Below are 17,686 nucleotides of genomic sequence, written 5' to 3' on the forward strand. Positions count from 1 at the left end.
TAATAACATTTGTCAGCCGGAATAGCTCAGTTGGGAGAGCGTTAGACTGAAGATCTAAAGGCCCCCGGTTCAATCCCGCGTTCCGGCACGAACGGAACACAGTTCGGCGGCTGATCAACTTTTTAACATGAATTCATGCATTCGAGTAGGGTTTTAAGAAAACAACGCACTGAAACTTGATTTATGTTTAAACTCGAATAAAACCATTTCTAACAAAGATTCATCGGGGTACATTATTCATTTTCATCAGGACAACAAACAGACCATGGAGTATAAGTCACTTGAAATACTCATTTAGTACCAGGAATACCCAAATCATTACAACAAATGGAGTTATATTCAATTGCATACGAAACCTGATCTGGAACTTTGGTTTCACAAACAATGCACTGCTTCGGAATCTTAATCCAGAATGATCTTGAATGAGTCGATTCAAAGTTATTCTAAACATAGAATCGATATTAATGAACGAATAACAGACTAAATATCGGATAAAATGAAATATTATAATTTCATTTTATACATTCTGGTTTGATACCTTACGCTAAATGAGCATTTAATTGCATCTTCAATACGAGCCATGATTTTTCCCGGTTTTACCGAGTTTTCCAAGTTAATTTCCGGGGAATAATCCTGTCTAAACCCGATGAACCAGATTCTATTTTTAACCGATAGTTTCTAGATCCCCGGCCGCGGCCAAAATGTAAACACAGATATATACATTCATTTCCTTTGATTCAGTACACGTTCACTTTGAAACAATTTGTGTATTCTGCTTATTATATTGCCTTTTGTTACTCGTCGATATTAAAATATTTGCAATTTTTATGACTTTAATTGTGTAACTACGCAAAACGCAGCTTATTCGCACTGTATTAGCCGCACAACATATTATGAATACTCAATACAGCGCTAATCGTGCAGAACGCAACTCCGTAGCTATAAGAGCAGATTTGTAATGTTAATGAGGTCGTTGACCAGCTCAGTTCTAACAGCGCTTGGGTTGTTACGCCCGTGCGCGCATTAATCCGTCAAATGGCAAAAATGTTATGTCGATCTGCCGATGTATACAACCTAACTTTTATTGTCCCTAAATTAATTCATGAACGAATTGTCACCAAACCTGACCTACTTTGTAACATCTGTCGGGATTGGGTAAGGTATATACCAAGTCACAGCCCGGCGATCCATAACCAATTCCTATCCCAAAAACTGGGATACAAAGGGTTTTGTCAATCGTATCTCAATCGCGATAAACTTTGAATGGTTATTCAAAAAAGTGAGTGGATATTTTCTAAACGTTATGTCAACAAACTTGACCTACTTTATAACATTTGTCAGCCGGAATAGCTCAGTTGGAAGAGCGTTAGACTGAAGATCTAAAGGCCCCCGGTTCAATCCCGGGTTCCGGCACGAACGGAACAAAGTTCGGCGGCTGATCAACTTTTTATCATGAATTCATGCATTCGAGAAAACAACGCACTGAAACTTGAATTTATGTTTAAACGCGAATAAAACCATTTCTAACAAAGATTCATCGGGGTACATTATTCATTTTCATCAGGACAACAAACTGACCATGGAGTATAAGTCACTTGAAATACTCATTTAGTACCAGGAATACCCAAATCATTACAACATATGGAGTTATATTCAACTGCATACGAAACCTGATCTGGAACTTTGGTTTCACAAACAATGCACTGCTTCGGAATCTTAATCCAGAATGATCTTGATTGAGTCGATTTAAAGTTATTCTAAACATAGAATCGATATTAATGAACGAATAACAGACTAAATATCGGATAAAATGAAATATTATAATTTCATTTTATACATTCTGGTTTGATACCTTACGCTAAATGAGCATTTAATTGCATCTTCAATACGAGCCATGATTTTTCCCGGTTTTACCGAGTTTTCCAAGTTAATTTCCGGGGAATAATCCTGTCTAAACCCGATGAACCAGATTCTATTTTTAACCGATAGTTTCTAGATCCCCGGCCGCGGCCAAAATGTAAACACAGATATATACATTCATTTCCTTTGATTCAGTACACGTTCACTTTGAAACAATTTGTGTGTTCTGCTTATTATATTGCCTTTTGTTACTCGTCGATATTAAAATATTTGCAATTTTCATGACTTTAATTGTGTAACTACGCAAAACGCAGCTTATTCGCACTGTATTAGCCGCACAACATATTATGAATACTCAATACAGCGCTAATCGTGCAGAACGCAACTCCGTAGCTATAAGAGCAGATTTGTAATGTTAATGAGGTCGTTGACCAGCTCAGTTCTAACAGCGCTTGGGTTGTTACGCCCGTGCGCGCATTAATCCGTCAAATGGCAAAAATGTTATGTCGATCTGCCGATGTATACAACCTAACTTTTATTGTCCCTAAATTAATTCATGAACGAAATGTCACCAAACTTGACCTACTTTATAACATATGACGGGATTGGATGTGGTATGTACCAAGTCACAGCCCGGCGATCCATAACCAATTCATATCCCAAAAACTGGGATACAAAGGGTTTTGTCAATCGTATCTCAATCGCGATAAACTTTGAATGGTTATTCAAAAAAGTGAGTTGATATTTTCTAAACGTTATGTCAACAAACTTGACCTACTTAACATTTGTCAGCCGGAATAGCTCAGTTGGGAGAGCGTTAGACTGAAGATCTAAAGGCCCCCGGTTCAATCCCGGGTTCCGGCACGAACGGAACACAGTTCGGCGGCTGATCAACTTTTTATCATGAATTCATGCATTCGAGAAAACAACGCACTGAAACTTGAATTTATGTTTAAACGCGAATAAAACCATTTCTAACAAAGATTCATCGGGGTACATTATTCATTTTCATCAGGACAACAAACTGACCATGGAGTATAAGTCACTTGAAATACTCATTTAGTACCAGGAATACCCAAATCATTACAACATATGGAGTTATATTCAATTGCATACGAAACCTGATCTGGAACTTTGGTTTCACAAACAATGCACTGCTTCGGAATCTTAATCCAGAATGATCTTGAATGAGTCGATTCAAGGTTATTCTAAACATAGAATCGATATTAATGAACGAATAACAGACTAAATATCGGATAAAATGAAATATTATAATTTCATTTTATACATTCTGGTTTGATACCTTACGCTAAATGAGCATTTAATTGCATCTTCAATACGAGCCATGATTTTTCCCGGTTTTACCGAGTTTTCCTGGTTAATTTCCGGGGAATAATCCTGTCTAAACCCGATGAACCAGATTCTATTTTTAACCGATAGTTTCTAGATCCCCGGCCGCGGCCAAAATGTAAACACAGATATATACATTCATTTCCTTTGATTCAGTACACGTTCACTTTGAAACAATTTGTGTATTCTGCTTATTATATTGCCTTTTGTTACGCGTCGATATTAAAATATTTGCAATTTTTATGACTTTAATTGTGTAACTACGCGAAACGCAGCTTATTCGCACTGTATTAGCCGCACAACATATTATGAATACTCAATACAGCGCTAATCGTGCAGAACGCAACTCCGTAGCTATAAGAGCAGATTTGTAATGTTAATGAGGTCGTTGACCAGCTCAGTTCTAACAGCGCTTGGGTTGTTACGCCCGTGCGCGCATTAATCCGTCAAATGGCAAAAATGTTATGTCGATCTGCCGATGTATACAACCTAACTTTTATTGTCCCTAAATTAATTCATGAACGAAATGTCACCAAACTTGACCTACTTTATAACATATGACGGGATTGGATGTGGTATGTACCAAGTCACAGCCCGGCGATCCATAACCAATTCATATCCCAAAAACTGGGATACAAAGGGTTTTGTCAATCGTATCTCAATCGCGATAAACTTTGAATGGTTATTCAAAAAAGTGAGTGGATATTTTCTAAACGTTATGTCAACAAACTTGACCTACTTTATAACATTTGTCAGCCGGAATAGCTCAGTTGGGAGAGCGTTAGACTGAAGTTTTAAAGGCCCCCGGTTCAATCCCGGGTTCCGGCACGAACGGAACACAGTTCGGCGGCTGATCAACTTTTTATCATGAATTCATGCATTCGAGTAGAGTTTTAAGAAAACAACGCACTGAAACTTGATTTATGTTTAAACTCGAATAAAACCATTTCTAACAAAGATTCATCGGGGTACATTATTCATTTTCATCAGGACAACAAACAGACCATGGAGTATAAGTCACTTGAAATACTCATTTAGTACCAGGAATACCCAAATCATTACAACATATGGAGTTATATTCAATTGCATACGAAACCTGATCTGGAACTTTGGTTTCACAAACAATGCACTGCTTCGGAATCTTAATCCAGAATGATCTTGAATGAGTCGATTCAAGGTTATTCTAAACATAGAATCGATATTAATGAAAGAATAACAGACTAAATATCGGATAAAATGAAATATTATAATTTCATTTTATACATTCTGGTTTGATACCTTACGCTAAATGAGCATTTAATTGCATCTTCAATACGAGCCATGATTTTTCCCGGTTTTACCGAGTTTTCCTGGTTAATTTCCGGGGAATAATCCTGTCTAAACCCGATGAACCAGATTCTATTTTTAAACGATAGTTTCTAGATCCCCGGCCGCGGCCAAAATGTAAACACAGATATATACATTCATTTCCTTTGATTCAGTACACGTTCACTTTGAAACAATTTGTGTATTCTGCTTATTATATTGCCTTTTGTTACTCGTCGATATTAAAATATTTGCATTTTTTATTACTTTAATTGTGTAACTACGCAAAACGCAGCTTATTCGCACTGTATTAGCCGCACAACATATTATGAATACTCAATACAGCGCTAATCGTGCAGAACGCAACTCCGTAGCTATAAGAGCAGATTTGTAATGTTAATGAGGTCGTTGACCAGCTCAGTTCTAACAGCGCTTGGGTTGTTACGCCCGTGCGCGCATTTATCCGTCAAATGGCAAAAATGTTATGTCGATCTGCCGATGTATACAACTAACTTTTATTGTCCCTAAATTAATTCATGAACGAATTGTCACCAAACCTGACCTACTTTGTAACATCTGTCGGGATTGGGTTAGGTATGTACCAAGTCACAGCCCGGCGATCCATAACCAATTCCTATCCCAAAATTTGGGATACAAAGGGTTTTGTCAATCGTATCTCAATCGCGATAAACTTTGAATGGTTATTCAAAAAAGTGAGTGGATATTTTCTAAACGTTATGTCAACAAACTTGACCTACTTTATAACATTTGTCAGCCGGAATAGCTCAGTTGGGAGAGCGCTAGACTGAAGATCTAAAGGCCCCCGGTTCAATCCCGGGTTCCGGCACGAACGGAACACAGTTCGGCGGCTGATCAACTTTTTATCATGAATTCATGCATTCGAGAAAACAACGCACTGAAACTTGAATTTATGTTTAAACGCGAATAAAACCATTTCTAACAAAGATTCATTGGGGTACATTATTCATTTTCATCAGGACAACAAACAGACCATGGAGTATAAGTCACTTGAAATACTCATTTAGTACCAGGAATACCCAAAGCATTACAACAAATGGAGTTATATTCAATTGCATACGAAACCTGATCTGGAACTTTGGTTTCACAAACAATGCACTGCTTCGGAATCTTAATCCAGAATGATCTTGAATGAGTCGATTCAAGGTTATTCTAAACATAGAATCGATATTAATGAACGAATTACAATCATCAAATAGATTAAATATCGGATAAAATGAGATATTATAATTTCATTTTATACATTTTGGTTTGATACATTAGGCTAAATGAGCATTTAATTGCATCTTCAATACGAGCCATGATTTTTCCCGGTTTTACCGAGTTTTCCTGGTAAAATTCCGGGGAATAATCCTGTCTAAACCCGATGAACCAGATTCTATTTTTAACCGATAGTTTCAAAATCCCCGGCCGCGGCCAAAATGTAAACACAGATATATACATTCATTTCCTTTGATTCAGTACACGTTCACTTTGAAACAATTTGTGTGTTCTGCTTATTATATTGCCTTTTGTTACTCGTCGATATTAAAATATTTGCATTTTTTGTGACTTTAATTGTGTAACTACGCAAAACGCAGCTTATTCGCACTATATTAGCCGCACAACATATTATGAATACTCAATACAGCGCTAATCGTGCAGAACGCAACTCCGTAGCTATAAGAGCAGATTTGAAATGTTAATGAGGTCGTTGACCAGCTCAGTTCTAACAGCGCTTGGGTTGTTACGCCCGTGCGCGCATTAATCCGTCAAATGTCAAAAATGTTATGTCGATCTGCCGATGTATACAACAAACCTTTATTCTCCTTTAATTAATTTATTAACGCAATGTCACAAAACTTGACCTGCTTTGTAACATTTGTCCGGATTGGATCTGGTTATGTACCAAGTCACAGCCCCACGATGATATAATTTTTTGTTTTAAATGTAGTTTTTTCTATCGCAAGGAACTTCGTGTACTTGTATGTTCTATAAATGATATAAGGCAATGTTTCAACAATTGCGTATTCCATTACCTTATTATTTTTATAAATGTAGTTTTTTTTCTATAAATGAACTTTGATAAAATTGATATAAGGCAATGTTTCAACACCTGAGTGCTTTATTGCCGTTTTAACTGATGCTTGAGACTGCAAACATGCTATGAAATATTCATTTCGGACACAAATTGATTCGTTTTAGCTGCTACTATGCGTTCAATAATAACGTTTATAGCAAGACTTGATATATGAACATTTTTTCACACCAATTTTGCAGCTGAGTTTATAGTGTATAATGACTGCTTTATGTGACATACCGCCATCAATCTTTAGAATGTAGCATATTTGTTTACATAATTGTAGGTCGCAATCTAAACTTTCGAGGCGTAAAATGCAAATTTTTAAAACACTGGCTTTATTCACGAAATTCCTGAATTAGATATTCGTTAAATATTCTCCGTAAATTAATGCATTTAACAATAAAATGGTTTAGTGTTGAATTTAAGTGATTTACTTCTTTGCAAGTTGAGCTGATCTCTGAATAAACTAGTTGCTATTTTTTTCCTTTTTTTGCACAATAACATTATTTTGCTCTTCTGTAAAAAGTGTTACTGTTGATAATGTATAAATTCATGATTTGTATAAGTTGAACAGTCGAATCCCGATGGCTAGAACTTCGAGAAACCGGCGTTAAAACCTCGAGCCTCGGAAAATTCGAGCCAAGCGGCAGTGATTACGTTCAGTTTTATAATATCGGTCCTAAACATTCAGTTCGAGCAAATCAGTAATTCGAACCAAGCGAGTTCGAGCCAACGGGGTTCGACTGTATTTGCTATAAGCATTTTTATATGCCTGATGCAATAAACTAAGTGGAGTTGAGTTGAGTTGATTAGTACAATTGGTATTGATATAGTAACTGTACGCATACAACAAAACTAATTTCCAAACAAAATAAACTTTTACTTTTCTATTTTTATTGTTTTATGACTTATAGTATTTGGTACCATATACGACTTCTTGTTTCATGACGAGATGTTGTAATGCATAGGTCGAAATATTCTTATGTTCTGTTCTGTTCTGTGAATTTTTGAGGTAAAACATCCCACTAAGGAATTTACTAAAATTCCATTACCAACGGATAGGCAATTTTCTCAAAAAGTTTAATTAAATATATCATGTAACCAAAAACATTTACGTTACTTAATAGATAATCTTGAATCTACACTGATGTGCAGGGTCATTGGACCTTAACAACCAAAATCTCAAATTGATTATAGCAATAAAAAGTGTTTGTTAGTTTCTCCTCAGAAAATTCGCTCACTTGGATCAAGACCACAGTTATCTGCCCCCCCGTTGACCGGATGTGAATACAGAAAAAAAGAGTGCTTGTGTTCAAGTATCAATATTTTATTAAAATTGAATGAAAAAGAAGCAAAAAATGTTCTTTTTGCAGAGAACTTGACTGAATTTGACACTCTATTGCAGAAATTGATAGTTTTCAATGTAAATATTGGAAAAATCATAGCTTGTGGAAGTCTGAAAATGAGTTGTTTGTAGCCGATTGACTCCCTGGCGGAAGGGTTATGTATTTGAACTCAATTTTGACCGTCGGGTCAATGGTCAACATGGTGTTTTCTTGTGATTATATTTTGTGTCTTGAATTGTTCTAGAGATGCCATGTCCTTGTTTTTCAATTGGGGTGTGTATCAAGTCAAAAGCCAGGTTAGTGTCTATATGAAACATATAGTAAAAATAACTATGGTCTCACGCCACTTTGAATTTTAGGACCGTTTATTTATGGATTATATCCGGGCACTTGATTTTTAGTTATAACGTACCTTTCGGCCATTTATTTATATAGTCCAACCCAAACATCTGGCCCAAATATCACGAAAATACTCAAGTTAAATCTCAATCTCATTTTCAACTCTTTTTATCAAATGATTCAAAATTGTAAATGTTTTACCTTTTTTAAAATAGCATCCTCTAATTCATTATGTTGATAAAAAAAGGTCAATATTTTATAGAAAAGAAATTGAGAGCAAAAAATGTAGTTTAGTCCAATTCATTATTTATGAGTTTTACTCAAGTAGATTTTGTGCTGTAGAAATAAAAAAAAAATAGAATATTGAGCCATCATGTTAATCAACGTAATGTAGCTGAGAATGTGCTTTTTAAATAGTTTTAAAAACAGTAAAACATTCGTAATTTTTAATAATGTCATACATGTGGAAAAATGAGCTAATAATGAGATTGAGATTTGACTTAAGATTGTTCGTGATAGTGGGGCCGGGATTCTTAAGTCTTTAAGTTAAATTAAATATTTGATGGTTATTGCATGCGGCGCCAGTTCTTTGACATATCCTACCAAACTAATAATCCATTAGGTCAAGTTAATTGGAGCATTTCATTGCGCTACTTTAACAATGGGATGCATTAACTATTACAGTACTTTATAAGACACAGATTGTATCCGAAATTGATGACCCAACGCCATTAGTTAATGTTTACTTCTAATCTTTTTGGCACGGGGCGTTGACTCTTTAAACAAATGAAACGGATTCACTCAATCAGAAATTCATGTTTTTATTGTTTTGCCGGGGGCTATTTGCTGCTTCATATAGTTTTGATACGAATAGATACGACGAGATATCCATTAAGATTTGATATCATCAACCCAAAAAGTATCTATGCAAATTTAAGTAATAAAAAACTGTTCACCCGGGGTAAATATTTATTTCCAATTGATGTGCAGCGTATCAACAAACTCGGAATGTTCAAAATGTACAAAATATTTTACGAACCAAAAAAAAGAACAAAGTCAAATGAGAAATTAATGCAATTGCAATACTACAATTTATTATGACATATTGCATTTTGTACAAATATGTCTTCATCAATTCAACAACAACGCTGTATTATGGTTAAATGTAAAAAATGAATGTTAAATGTTAACATTCAATCTAAAAAAAACGATTCAAAATATGACATTGACAAGTTCGTGAGAATTATGTCTCCCGAAACCGCGTCAGGTTTTTTTTCTTTTTTGTTTATCTTAAGCAATAACAATATGCGACCTTTTTTTAAAGAAGTACACTTAATTATATTTCAATAAAATGTTTGTATTGTTACATACAGCCACCCGAAGACTGTTAATCATACTGCTTTACTTACTTACTATGTTCAGATTAGGTTACGTTCGTGTCAGTTCAGACAGACCAAACAAACGTCTTTATGCACCAGTCAATTGTAACCACGCCCCCCACCGCCCCTACCCCCAAGTCCGGGGGTATACGGGGATAGCCGGGGAAATGGGCCGTGTTTTTACCTTCAAGGTGGCCCCGCATTGCCGGTTGACTGTGGTGGTTTTGTCTTCGCGTCAAATACAGCGGGGAATGGCCTAACCTAGGGTCACTGGGCCGCGGGGGCATTTGGCAGGGGGATTTGACCATCAGTTCGTCGCCGCAGGGCGGAGATTTTACCCGGGCTTGCCTGAACCGAAAGTCAAAGTCCCCGCTATTCCCTTGCCCTGCCGGGTGGGGTGGGGTGGGGGGGCTGATACAATTGACTGGTGCATTATCTTTTGAGAAAATAAAATAACATAATCCTAGTTTTCTGACTTTTCCCTCAATATTGTGTTCATACTTGCATGAGTCACCTGCTTGAGAAAAACTATTTACGTAAGGGAAATATTTGTGTACAATACTACTAAGCTTGAAATATTCCAACCACTTTATTACACAATGGACACACATTTATTAATGAACACCTACTTCGTTATGCAAAACAGCCATTATATGCTAATCAAGGAATTGATCCAACAACTTTGTGCATTCTAACTTTAAGAAATAAGTTAGAGACACGAATCTTAATTAAAAGGATTTCAATAGATGCACTCTCCTTGTTTTAAATCTCATTAAAACTGCAACTGAATAACCATAATTAGAGTTTAAATATTTGAATTGCGTACTTACATTTGCGAGTAACTGTTTCGCTTGACACAAATCCTGCTGCCCAAACAAAGAACGCAGACGAACACAACAAAGTCCACATCCTGAATGTATAATCGCAGAAGCCCTTTAAAAAAGTAATTCAGTATAAAAAAAGTACTGGAATTTAACAAATGAAAGCGAAAAGAGAACAAATTTGAAACTTAAAACTGATACACCGAGCCTCCGACTTTTTCCACTGTTGTTCGCCTTTTTATACACCACCGTGATGCTGAAGCAAATGGACCGGAAATTACTACGAAAGGAAAGACAAATAAAGGATGCAGACGACAGTTGTAGTTTTGGCGGGAAATTAACGACAGTTGTTTGTCCCAATGGAAATAATTACATGCGCTCAAAATCAATAGTATTGTTAAATCAGAAGTCTTGAGTATCTAATTTTAAATTTCATCAACCGCATAACAATATTTATATGAAAAAATGCTGACAAGTTTTGGGTTGAAAGTTCGTAGGAATGGTATGGTATTTATTCAATTTCCAAAAAAAGTTTTTTATTTCACGAGGTTCTGAGCTCCAGATATTCTTTTCCAAGTATATTACCTTTGTTTAAGTTTAAATTACGCAACGCCATAAAGTTAAACTTTGTGTCAAATTAACTCACATACATCTTGTTTTCATGATAAATAATTCACCACAACCTTAAAGCTTTTAGGTTAATTTACATGTTACAGTATAATTAACAATTTGCATAAGAATTCGTAATGAGGTCTCCATTTGACTTTAAAAGGTAAACAACTTTAAACGTCGTAAACATGATATTAACATGATGTTAACAAACGTTTAATACATATTAAAATGCAGTTTGTGCCGGTTTATACTTACATGTCCACTACGCATAATATTTGCTTAAGCAATGTACAGTTACACTACTTGTGATCATTTACTTACGTCAGTGAAAGACGTTTTGGCTAGCCCTAAAAGCTTTACCATTAATGTGACACTATTATTCAAAATCCATTAATGCACATAAATACGAACATATATTTTAGTGATAAACCTTTAACTACTTACCAAAATATGCATTTATGGAAAAGTTTGATAACTGATACCACGATTGTAACTTTAATTTTATAGTTCAACGCGCTAAAAAATAAAATGATTGGTGAGTACTAAAAGATTTGCTGTGATATACCATCGTCTCATAAGGTAGAAAATACTAGAAATACCGCCTTTTCTGCACGTTTATTTCAAAATTAATTCGGTATCCTTTATAAACCATTGTTTTCGACATTTATCCGTCCTTGATGGTATATTAAAACATTTGTATTAATTGTGGTAAATCTTATGTGGGAGTAAGAGTGCATCGTAAAGCAAATATTAAGCTAAACTTTTCGTGTTAATTTACTCACTTCAGTGAAAGACGTTTTGGCTGACCTTGAAAGCTTTACCATTAATTAAGAATGTTGATATTTGAAGTACATGTACGGTGCAAAACTGTGAACATGTTAAAGTATATCTAAATAAGTTATTCAGTATAAAACAATACAGACATGTCCAAATATGGAAGAGCTGGCATAAATGCTAAAACCGACTAATTTGTAGCCTTATTTCTTTGGAAGATAAAGACATTGGATAACTTGAATAAATATGACTACACAAATACATGTTTGTATTATTACAAGATTGGTCTGATATATCAATTTCAAACGTTTTAATAACTTTTAGACGATAGAATTCGGAATAAATGTAGAAAATTGTAGAACAATGTTTTCCAAACGGAAAACAACATCAGGGTGCTTTCCTCTGACGGAATCCAGTCGTTTTAAAGTACTAACTGTTAATTTTAGAGAAAATTTAGCTTTAATGCATTCAACATATACTGCGAGAAAGTGACTGCACATAAATCAACTCTTAAGGCCATATCCTGGTGCTTCCAAAAAGGCACACATGACCTGTTCTTGTAATTGTGACATTATGACATTGGCACCTCGAGAAATGGCTAGCCATAAACTTGGCCAGTCTTTTGCCTGCCAGCTGACACCATCGTCACCTCAACTCCACCCATACGGATTTGAGAAAGATCGGGATAGATGGTGATCAATTAACATATAAATGTTGTGTTTTAAACACAAATAGCATCGTAGAACTTGTTATGTTGTTGGAGCTGGCTATATATTTACGTATATTCTAGTGGGAGGGGGGGGGGGGGCGGAGAACCCGGTGAAAACCTACTTGTCCGGCTTGGTGGCCACTAGCCAAACTCACATGCACCCATGCTCGGAATCGAAACCGGGTCGCATTGGTGAGAAAGGCGTGCGCTTAACGGAAACCGGCCAAGGTGTTGAGGAAGGTATCGCCAGTAGGACCCTTCTCCTGGTACGGACATCGCTGCGCCTCAGGTAAGTAGTTGTATGCAGACTCTCCAACGTTTTCAGTCGAAGGTCTTCTTAACCCTTAAACGAAACACTCCGCAAAATTAATTGTTATGTAATGCCACTGACTAAGAATCTCGCGAAACGCTGTTACAATGACCGTGTTATTACTAATTTAAGATAATTGTTCTTGAAGGCAGTCCAGAAGGTATGCGGAATCTGTTTGCGTTTCAGAAAAGAACCGCATTGTTTTGTTACGTTTGAATGTTGTGATAATGCATGATGTTATCTAGAAACGGAATATAAAAACGGGAGGGTAGAGGCCTATTTCGTTGGTAAAGTCGGATAACCCGAACCAAAGGTACTTTTAGGCCATAGCAAAACGTTATTTATACTCGCACTCGGGCCTTGCCCACTCGGCGAGTGCTCAGTTAAGATTGTTAGTCATTTTAGGTTTTTGGAGCATAGTGCACAGACAGAATGTAACCCTGGTTAGAGCTACCCTTGTTCTTTAACGTGCACCAGTGTATAGCACTGTCACACGGGACCCCCATTTAACGTCCCTCCCGGAAGACGATTAGTTTTTTTTAGAGATGCGACGGGGGATCGAACTTGCGACCCTTGGATTGATAGTCAAGTGTGTTACCCCAAGACCACGGATCCGCCACCGGATCGAAGCGGTTGAGATTCAATATTTAAGCTTCTGTGCTAAAAACTTTTGAGAGTGTTGGATTGATGTCTTCTGTTAGGTCGTGTAGGACCCTAAACATACCCCTTCTTTATCAAATGATGCACTATCAAGAACAAACCACTGTTGATTTCTGCTAGTCAAAATGAGTTGGTCCATCCGTTGTCTCATAGAGCGCATTCAAAGGAAGTGGAAGTGACTTCTCATTAAGATTTTGTTGTTAAATGGTCTTTCGGAATCAGTCTCATAGAGCGCATTCAAAGGAAGTGGAAGTGACTTCTCATTAAGATTTTGTTGTTAAATGGTCTTTCGGAATCAATGAACAAGTTTTTTATTTGTCTATAAAGCTGGTTCCAGTGCCAATTGACAGTGTTGACAGTGTTGAACATACTGTTACTGGCGATAAACACTCTCAATATGACCGAGACGGCTATTGTGATGATCTTTAAAGTTGTTCGTTCAAAAAATGGTAAGGGTTACAGCTTTTTCAAAAACATGTAGGGTGGGTGAGGTTGTTTTTTTTTTATAAAAAAGGCTTTATGTAAGAACGTTATAGTCATTATAGGGGACTGGTGTTCAAGTAATCTTCTGTATAAAGTTTTACAGGTTTTAAACTACATATTAAAACACATAATAAAAACTCTGAAAAGGACTATAAAACGGTAGGATAGGGGCCTATTTCGTTGGTAGGCTCGGGTAACCCGAACCAAAGGTACTTTTAGGCCATAGCAAAACGGACGAGAGTGGTATGTAAAACATTTGGTTTATATGTCTTGTTTATGTAGCAATCATTTTTGTGTTGATGTTTCACATTTTTATTATGTTTCAACGACCGCATTTTCCATAAATTGCAGTTGAAAACTTGTTTGATAAATTTAAAGATATCGCAATTTAATCTTCCGCGATTTTTGCTAGTAAAACCACAATTTTACCAAGCTAGGTTTCTATCATCCGTTATTAAGGTTGGTAATTGCTGCATGGGCGTTATAAAACACCTAAAACACGTAATTTATTTATTTGAATCAACTTTTTTTTAAAATTAATTGCCGTTCATAGTTCAACATTCCATCAGGCTATGAAAAAGTAACTGGTGCGTTGCATAGACCTATAGGCAAATTTATTGCATATATATATCCCAAATGATAAATTAAGACATATTGTCTTCATATTTAAGTTATCCCAATGTCATGTAATATAAAACAAGATTTATAAATGTTTGATATGTATTCAATCGTAATCTAAAAAAATAAATGCAAGTTATTTATGCCATATTATATCTAATCGTATTTGACCAGGAACAAGTGTTCAGTTAGCCTGACTTATCACATTTTGTTATCAAATCTAAAGCTTTTAAGATTAACTGTACCCTTATTGAAGTGTTTATGTCCAACATCCACTCGTTAAGATAACATAGCGAGTAATGGCAATCAGTGAGTTTGATGTTTTTCATAAATACCCAGAAGCAAATAATAAGTAAGAGATGCTGTTTGTCAACTCCAATGGCGACAGTACTTTAAGTATTGGCATAGCTTTAAGAAGACTTCACAACACAAAGTTATCACCAACATTAACCAGATCAGACAAACGATATATAAGGTTTTTTGTATTTTCATGTATCCTGAAACTACGAAATTATTCAGACTTTTAATCTTTTTAGTCGAATAAAAATAATTTTTAGTTTATCATTCACCGTCACATTCGTTTTAACAGCATTGTTATGTCACACAAAGCTCCCGACACATCGACCTCCCCGGGTAAGTTTGGGTTGTGTCCTGATGCATAGTGCCCCCAGTGTGAGAATATTCTGTGTTATGTCCCGACACAAATTAGCCAGTTAGCCACCGCTCGTACGTGTAGTCGTGCATGGCACGGCATCTGTCTTCTCTGCTGTCGTTCCCATTGGTACTCAAAGCCACAACCGTACATGCGTATGTGGTCGCGCATGTTGCGAGCACTTTTCAATAGACTTTTTCTAATTTTTTCAGAAATTATTTTCTCTTACTCGCTGTATATGTTTATACTTGTAGACATGTAGGGTGCTTGATACTTTTTTGGAAACATTTTACGACACAACTCGATGACATGATTGTGATGTGTGTGTTTCTTCTTTCATTTTGAAAAACAGTCACTTGAAAGAAACCAGTTTAACTTTGAAATATAACCAGACTAATATTAGTAGTATATTTCTTAAACAGGCGTATCAGCGTTTACTTTTATAAATTTAGTCCGATTTAAATGCACTCACTTGTGTCTTCCGCTTCTCTCCAAATCCTCTTTCTCACTCTCTCCTTACCTCACCCTCCTTCCCCTTTTCCCTTTTTCCACTCTCCCTAATATTTCCTCCCTCTTTCGCCAACCGCCGTACCTACCTATGTCTCTTTCACCCATCACACACCCCTTTATGAAGATATTGGTTTAGTAAAAGTCGCCTTATATGAGCAAAAAATATTAAAATAAAAATCCGCACCCTCCTCTTTTTAAACAAAAAATGTTCCTGAAAAGCTAAACATAAATTTGTCTTGGCCTCCATAAAGCACTTAAAAGGGAGGTAAAGCATGACAAGCAGGTTTTAAAATGGAATAGAAGTTATTTCCCTTTAACCATTTACACAACAACTACTTTTAAATATCGAATAATATAGCATGCATATAATTATATGTCAAGTTGATTTGTCGACTTTGGCAAAGATTTCCATAAAATACTATAATTTAATATTTATATTATGTATCTATTTATAAGAAGGGTGGTTAAGTGGTTGTTTTACTTCATGCATGTAATAGATCGATTTCAATATTATTTATCGCATACGATTCCATTTAAAAGTCTCAACATTCTTTAAAAGGAGGATATGCCATATTTCATATCTAGCAAAAAATGCGTTTGAAACATTTATCGGACTAGTATAGACATTACGCTGGGAAAAACAGATTTTAATAACTGTATTCTATACGTAATTGCTTAGAATTAACAGTGGTTCAGGGTTCCCAGGTTTAAATTGTTGGACGTTGCAATGTTGGTCTGGATGGAAATCTATGTTTTACCGTCAAAAGTTTTTCATACTTTTAACATGGTTTAAATTTGGGGAATTAAGTACATTACATTCAATGACCCAATGTACCTTAATACATGTGTTTTGTAATAAACCTTAGTTATTTCGTAATTTCCTAAAAAATGGGCATTATTTGAGTGGACATTTTAAAATATGACCACTTTACTATGATACATTAGTGATAATATGCCATACAGATATATATAGTGATATATATATATATATATATATATATATATATATATATATATATATATATATATATATATATATATATATATATATATATATAAAACCGATATTCTGAGATAGGACGGTTATGAAAAGTTATGCCAACCCACCTTCCGTATTTTTTTATTTTTTTTGAGATTTGATAAGAACCAATGAACTTCTGTTTGACCTTACGGGCGCTAAGACTTTCAACATAAAAATAATGTCTGTACTGTTTTAACGCAAAACCTTATTTTTTCTTTCTTTTATCAATTTTAAATTATTTTCAGACTAATTTTAGTATATCTATTTAACAGTCGTATCAGCGTTAACTTAGGTGTATAAGAAGAAATAATAAAATGAAAATCCGCGAACACTCGTCTTTACAGAAACACATTGCCTGATAAACTAAACTTAAACTATATTGGGCAATTAAAAGGGGTTAAAGTTGGACACTCTGGTTTTAGAATGGAATAAAAGTTATTTCCCCTTGACCACAAATGGAACCGCTTTTTAACAGGCATATATGTCGCGTTGTTTGTCGACTTGCGAATTACAAGACATGTCGCAATGAAAATATCGACGTATTTACTTCATCAGTGAACAAGTCGACATACCGATTGGGACATAAGTCGACATTAAACAAATCGGAATTATCTGTACAAACCATATACTCTCATACATTTGCAAAGATTTTCAATAAAATGCTATATTTTAATATTTATATTATAATTATATCTATCTATAAAAAGGATGGTAAAAATGTTGTTTTACTTCATGATTGTTATATAAGGAATTCAATATGATTTATATTCTTTAACGATTCTGTATGGCATTATCTGAACCAAGTCTAGAAACTAGGAAATGTATCGCTTTGAAAA

General features: G+C 35.4%; 1 protein-coding gene and 5 non-coding genes across 6 annotated transcripts in view; 5 read left to right on the forward strand and 1 right to left on the reverse strand.

Annotated features, from left to right (window-relative positions):
- LOC128242462 (uncharacterized) overlaps positions 1-10,733 on the reverse strand; it is a 40,475-nt gene extending 29,742 nt beyond the window's left edge. The window contains exon 1 of the mRNA XM_052959620.1: positions 10,511-10,733. Coding sequence (XP_052815580.1) covers positions 10,511-10,589 — 79 coding nt within the window. The 5' untranslated portion in view covers positions 10,590-10,733. The remainder of the gene's footprint in view (positions 1-10,510) is intronic.
- Trnaf-gaa (transfer RNA phenylalanine (anticodon GAA)) lies at positions 16-88 on the forward strand. The gene has a single exon. It is a non-coding gene; the product is annotated as a tRNA-Phe (tRNA).
- On the forward strand, positions 1,341-1,413 carry Trnaf-gaa (transfer RNA phenylalanine (anticodon GAA)). Its single transcript has one exon. It is a non-coding gene; the product is annotated as a tRNA-Phe (tRNA).
- Trnaf-gaa (transfer RNA phenylalanine (anticodon GAA)) lies at positions 2,652-2,724 on the forward strand. The gene has a single exon. It is a non-coding gene; the product is annotated as a tRNA-Phe (tRNA).
- Trnaf-gaa (transfer RNA phenylalanine (anticodon GAA)) lies at positions 3,966-4,038 on the forward strand. Its single transcript has one exon. It is a non-coding gene; the product is annotated as a tRNA-Phe (tRNA).
- On the forward strand, positions 5,290-5,362 carry Trnaf-gaa (transfer RNA phenylalanine (anticodon GAA)). The gene has a single exon. It is a non-coding gene; the product is annotated as a tRNA-Phe (tRNA).
- Positions 10,734-17,686: the final 6,953 nt, after the last annotated feature.

Source organism: Mya arenaria, chromosome 8 (genome assembly GCF_026914265.1).
Source record: "Mya arenaria isolate MELC-2E11 chromosome 8, ASM2691426v1".
In the NCBI taxonomy this organism is placed as follows: domain Eukaryota; kingdom Metazoa; phylum Mollusca; class Bivalvia; order Myida; family Myidae; genus Mya; species Mya arenaria.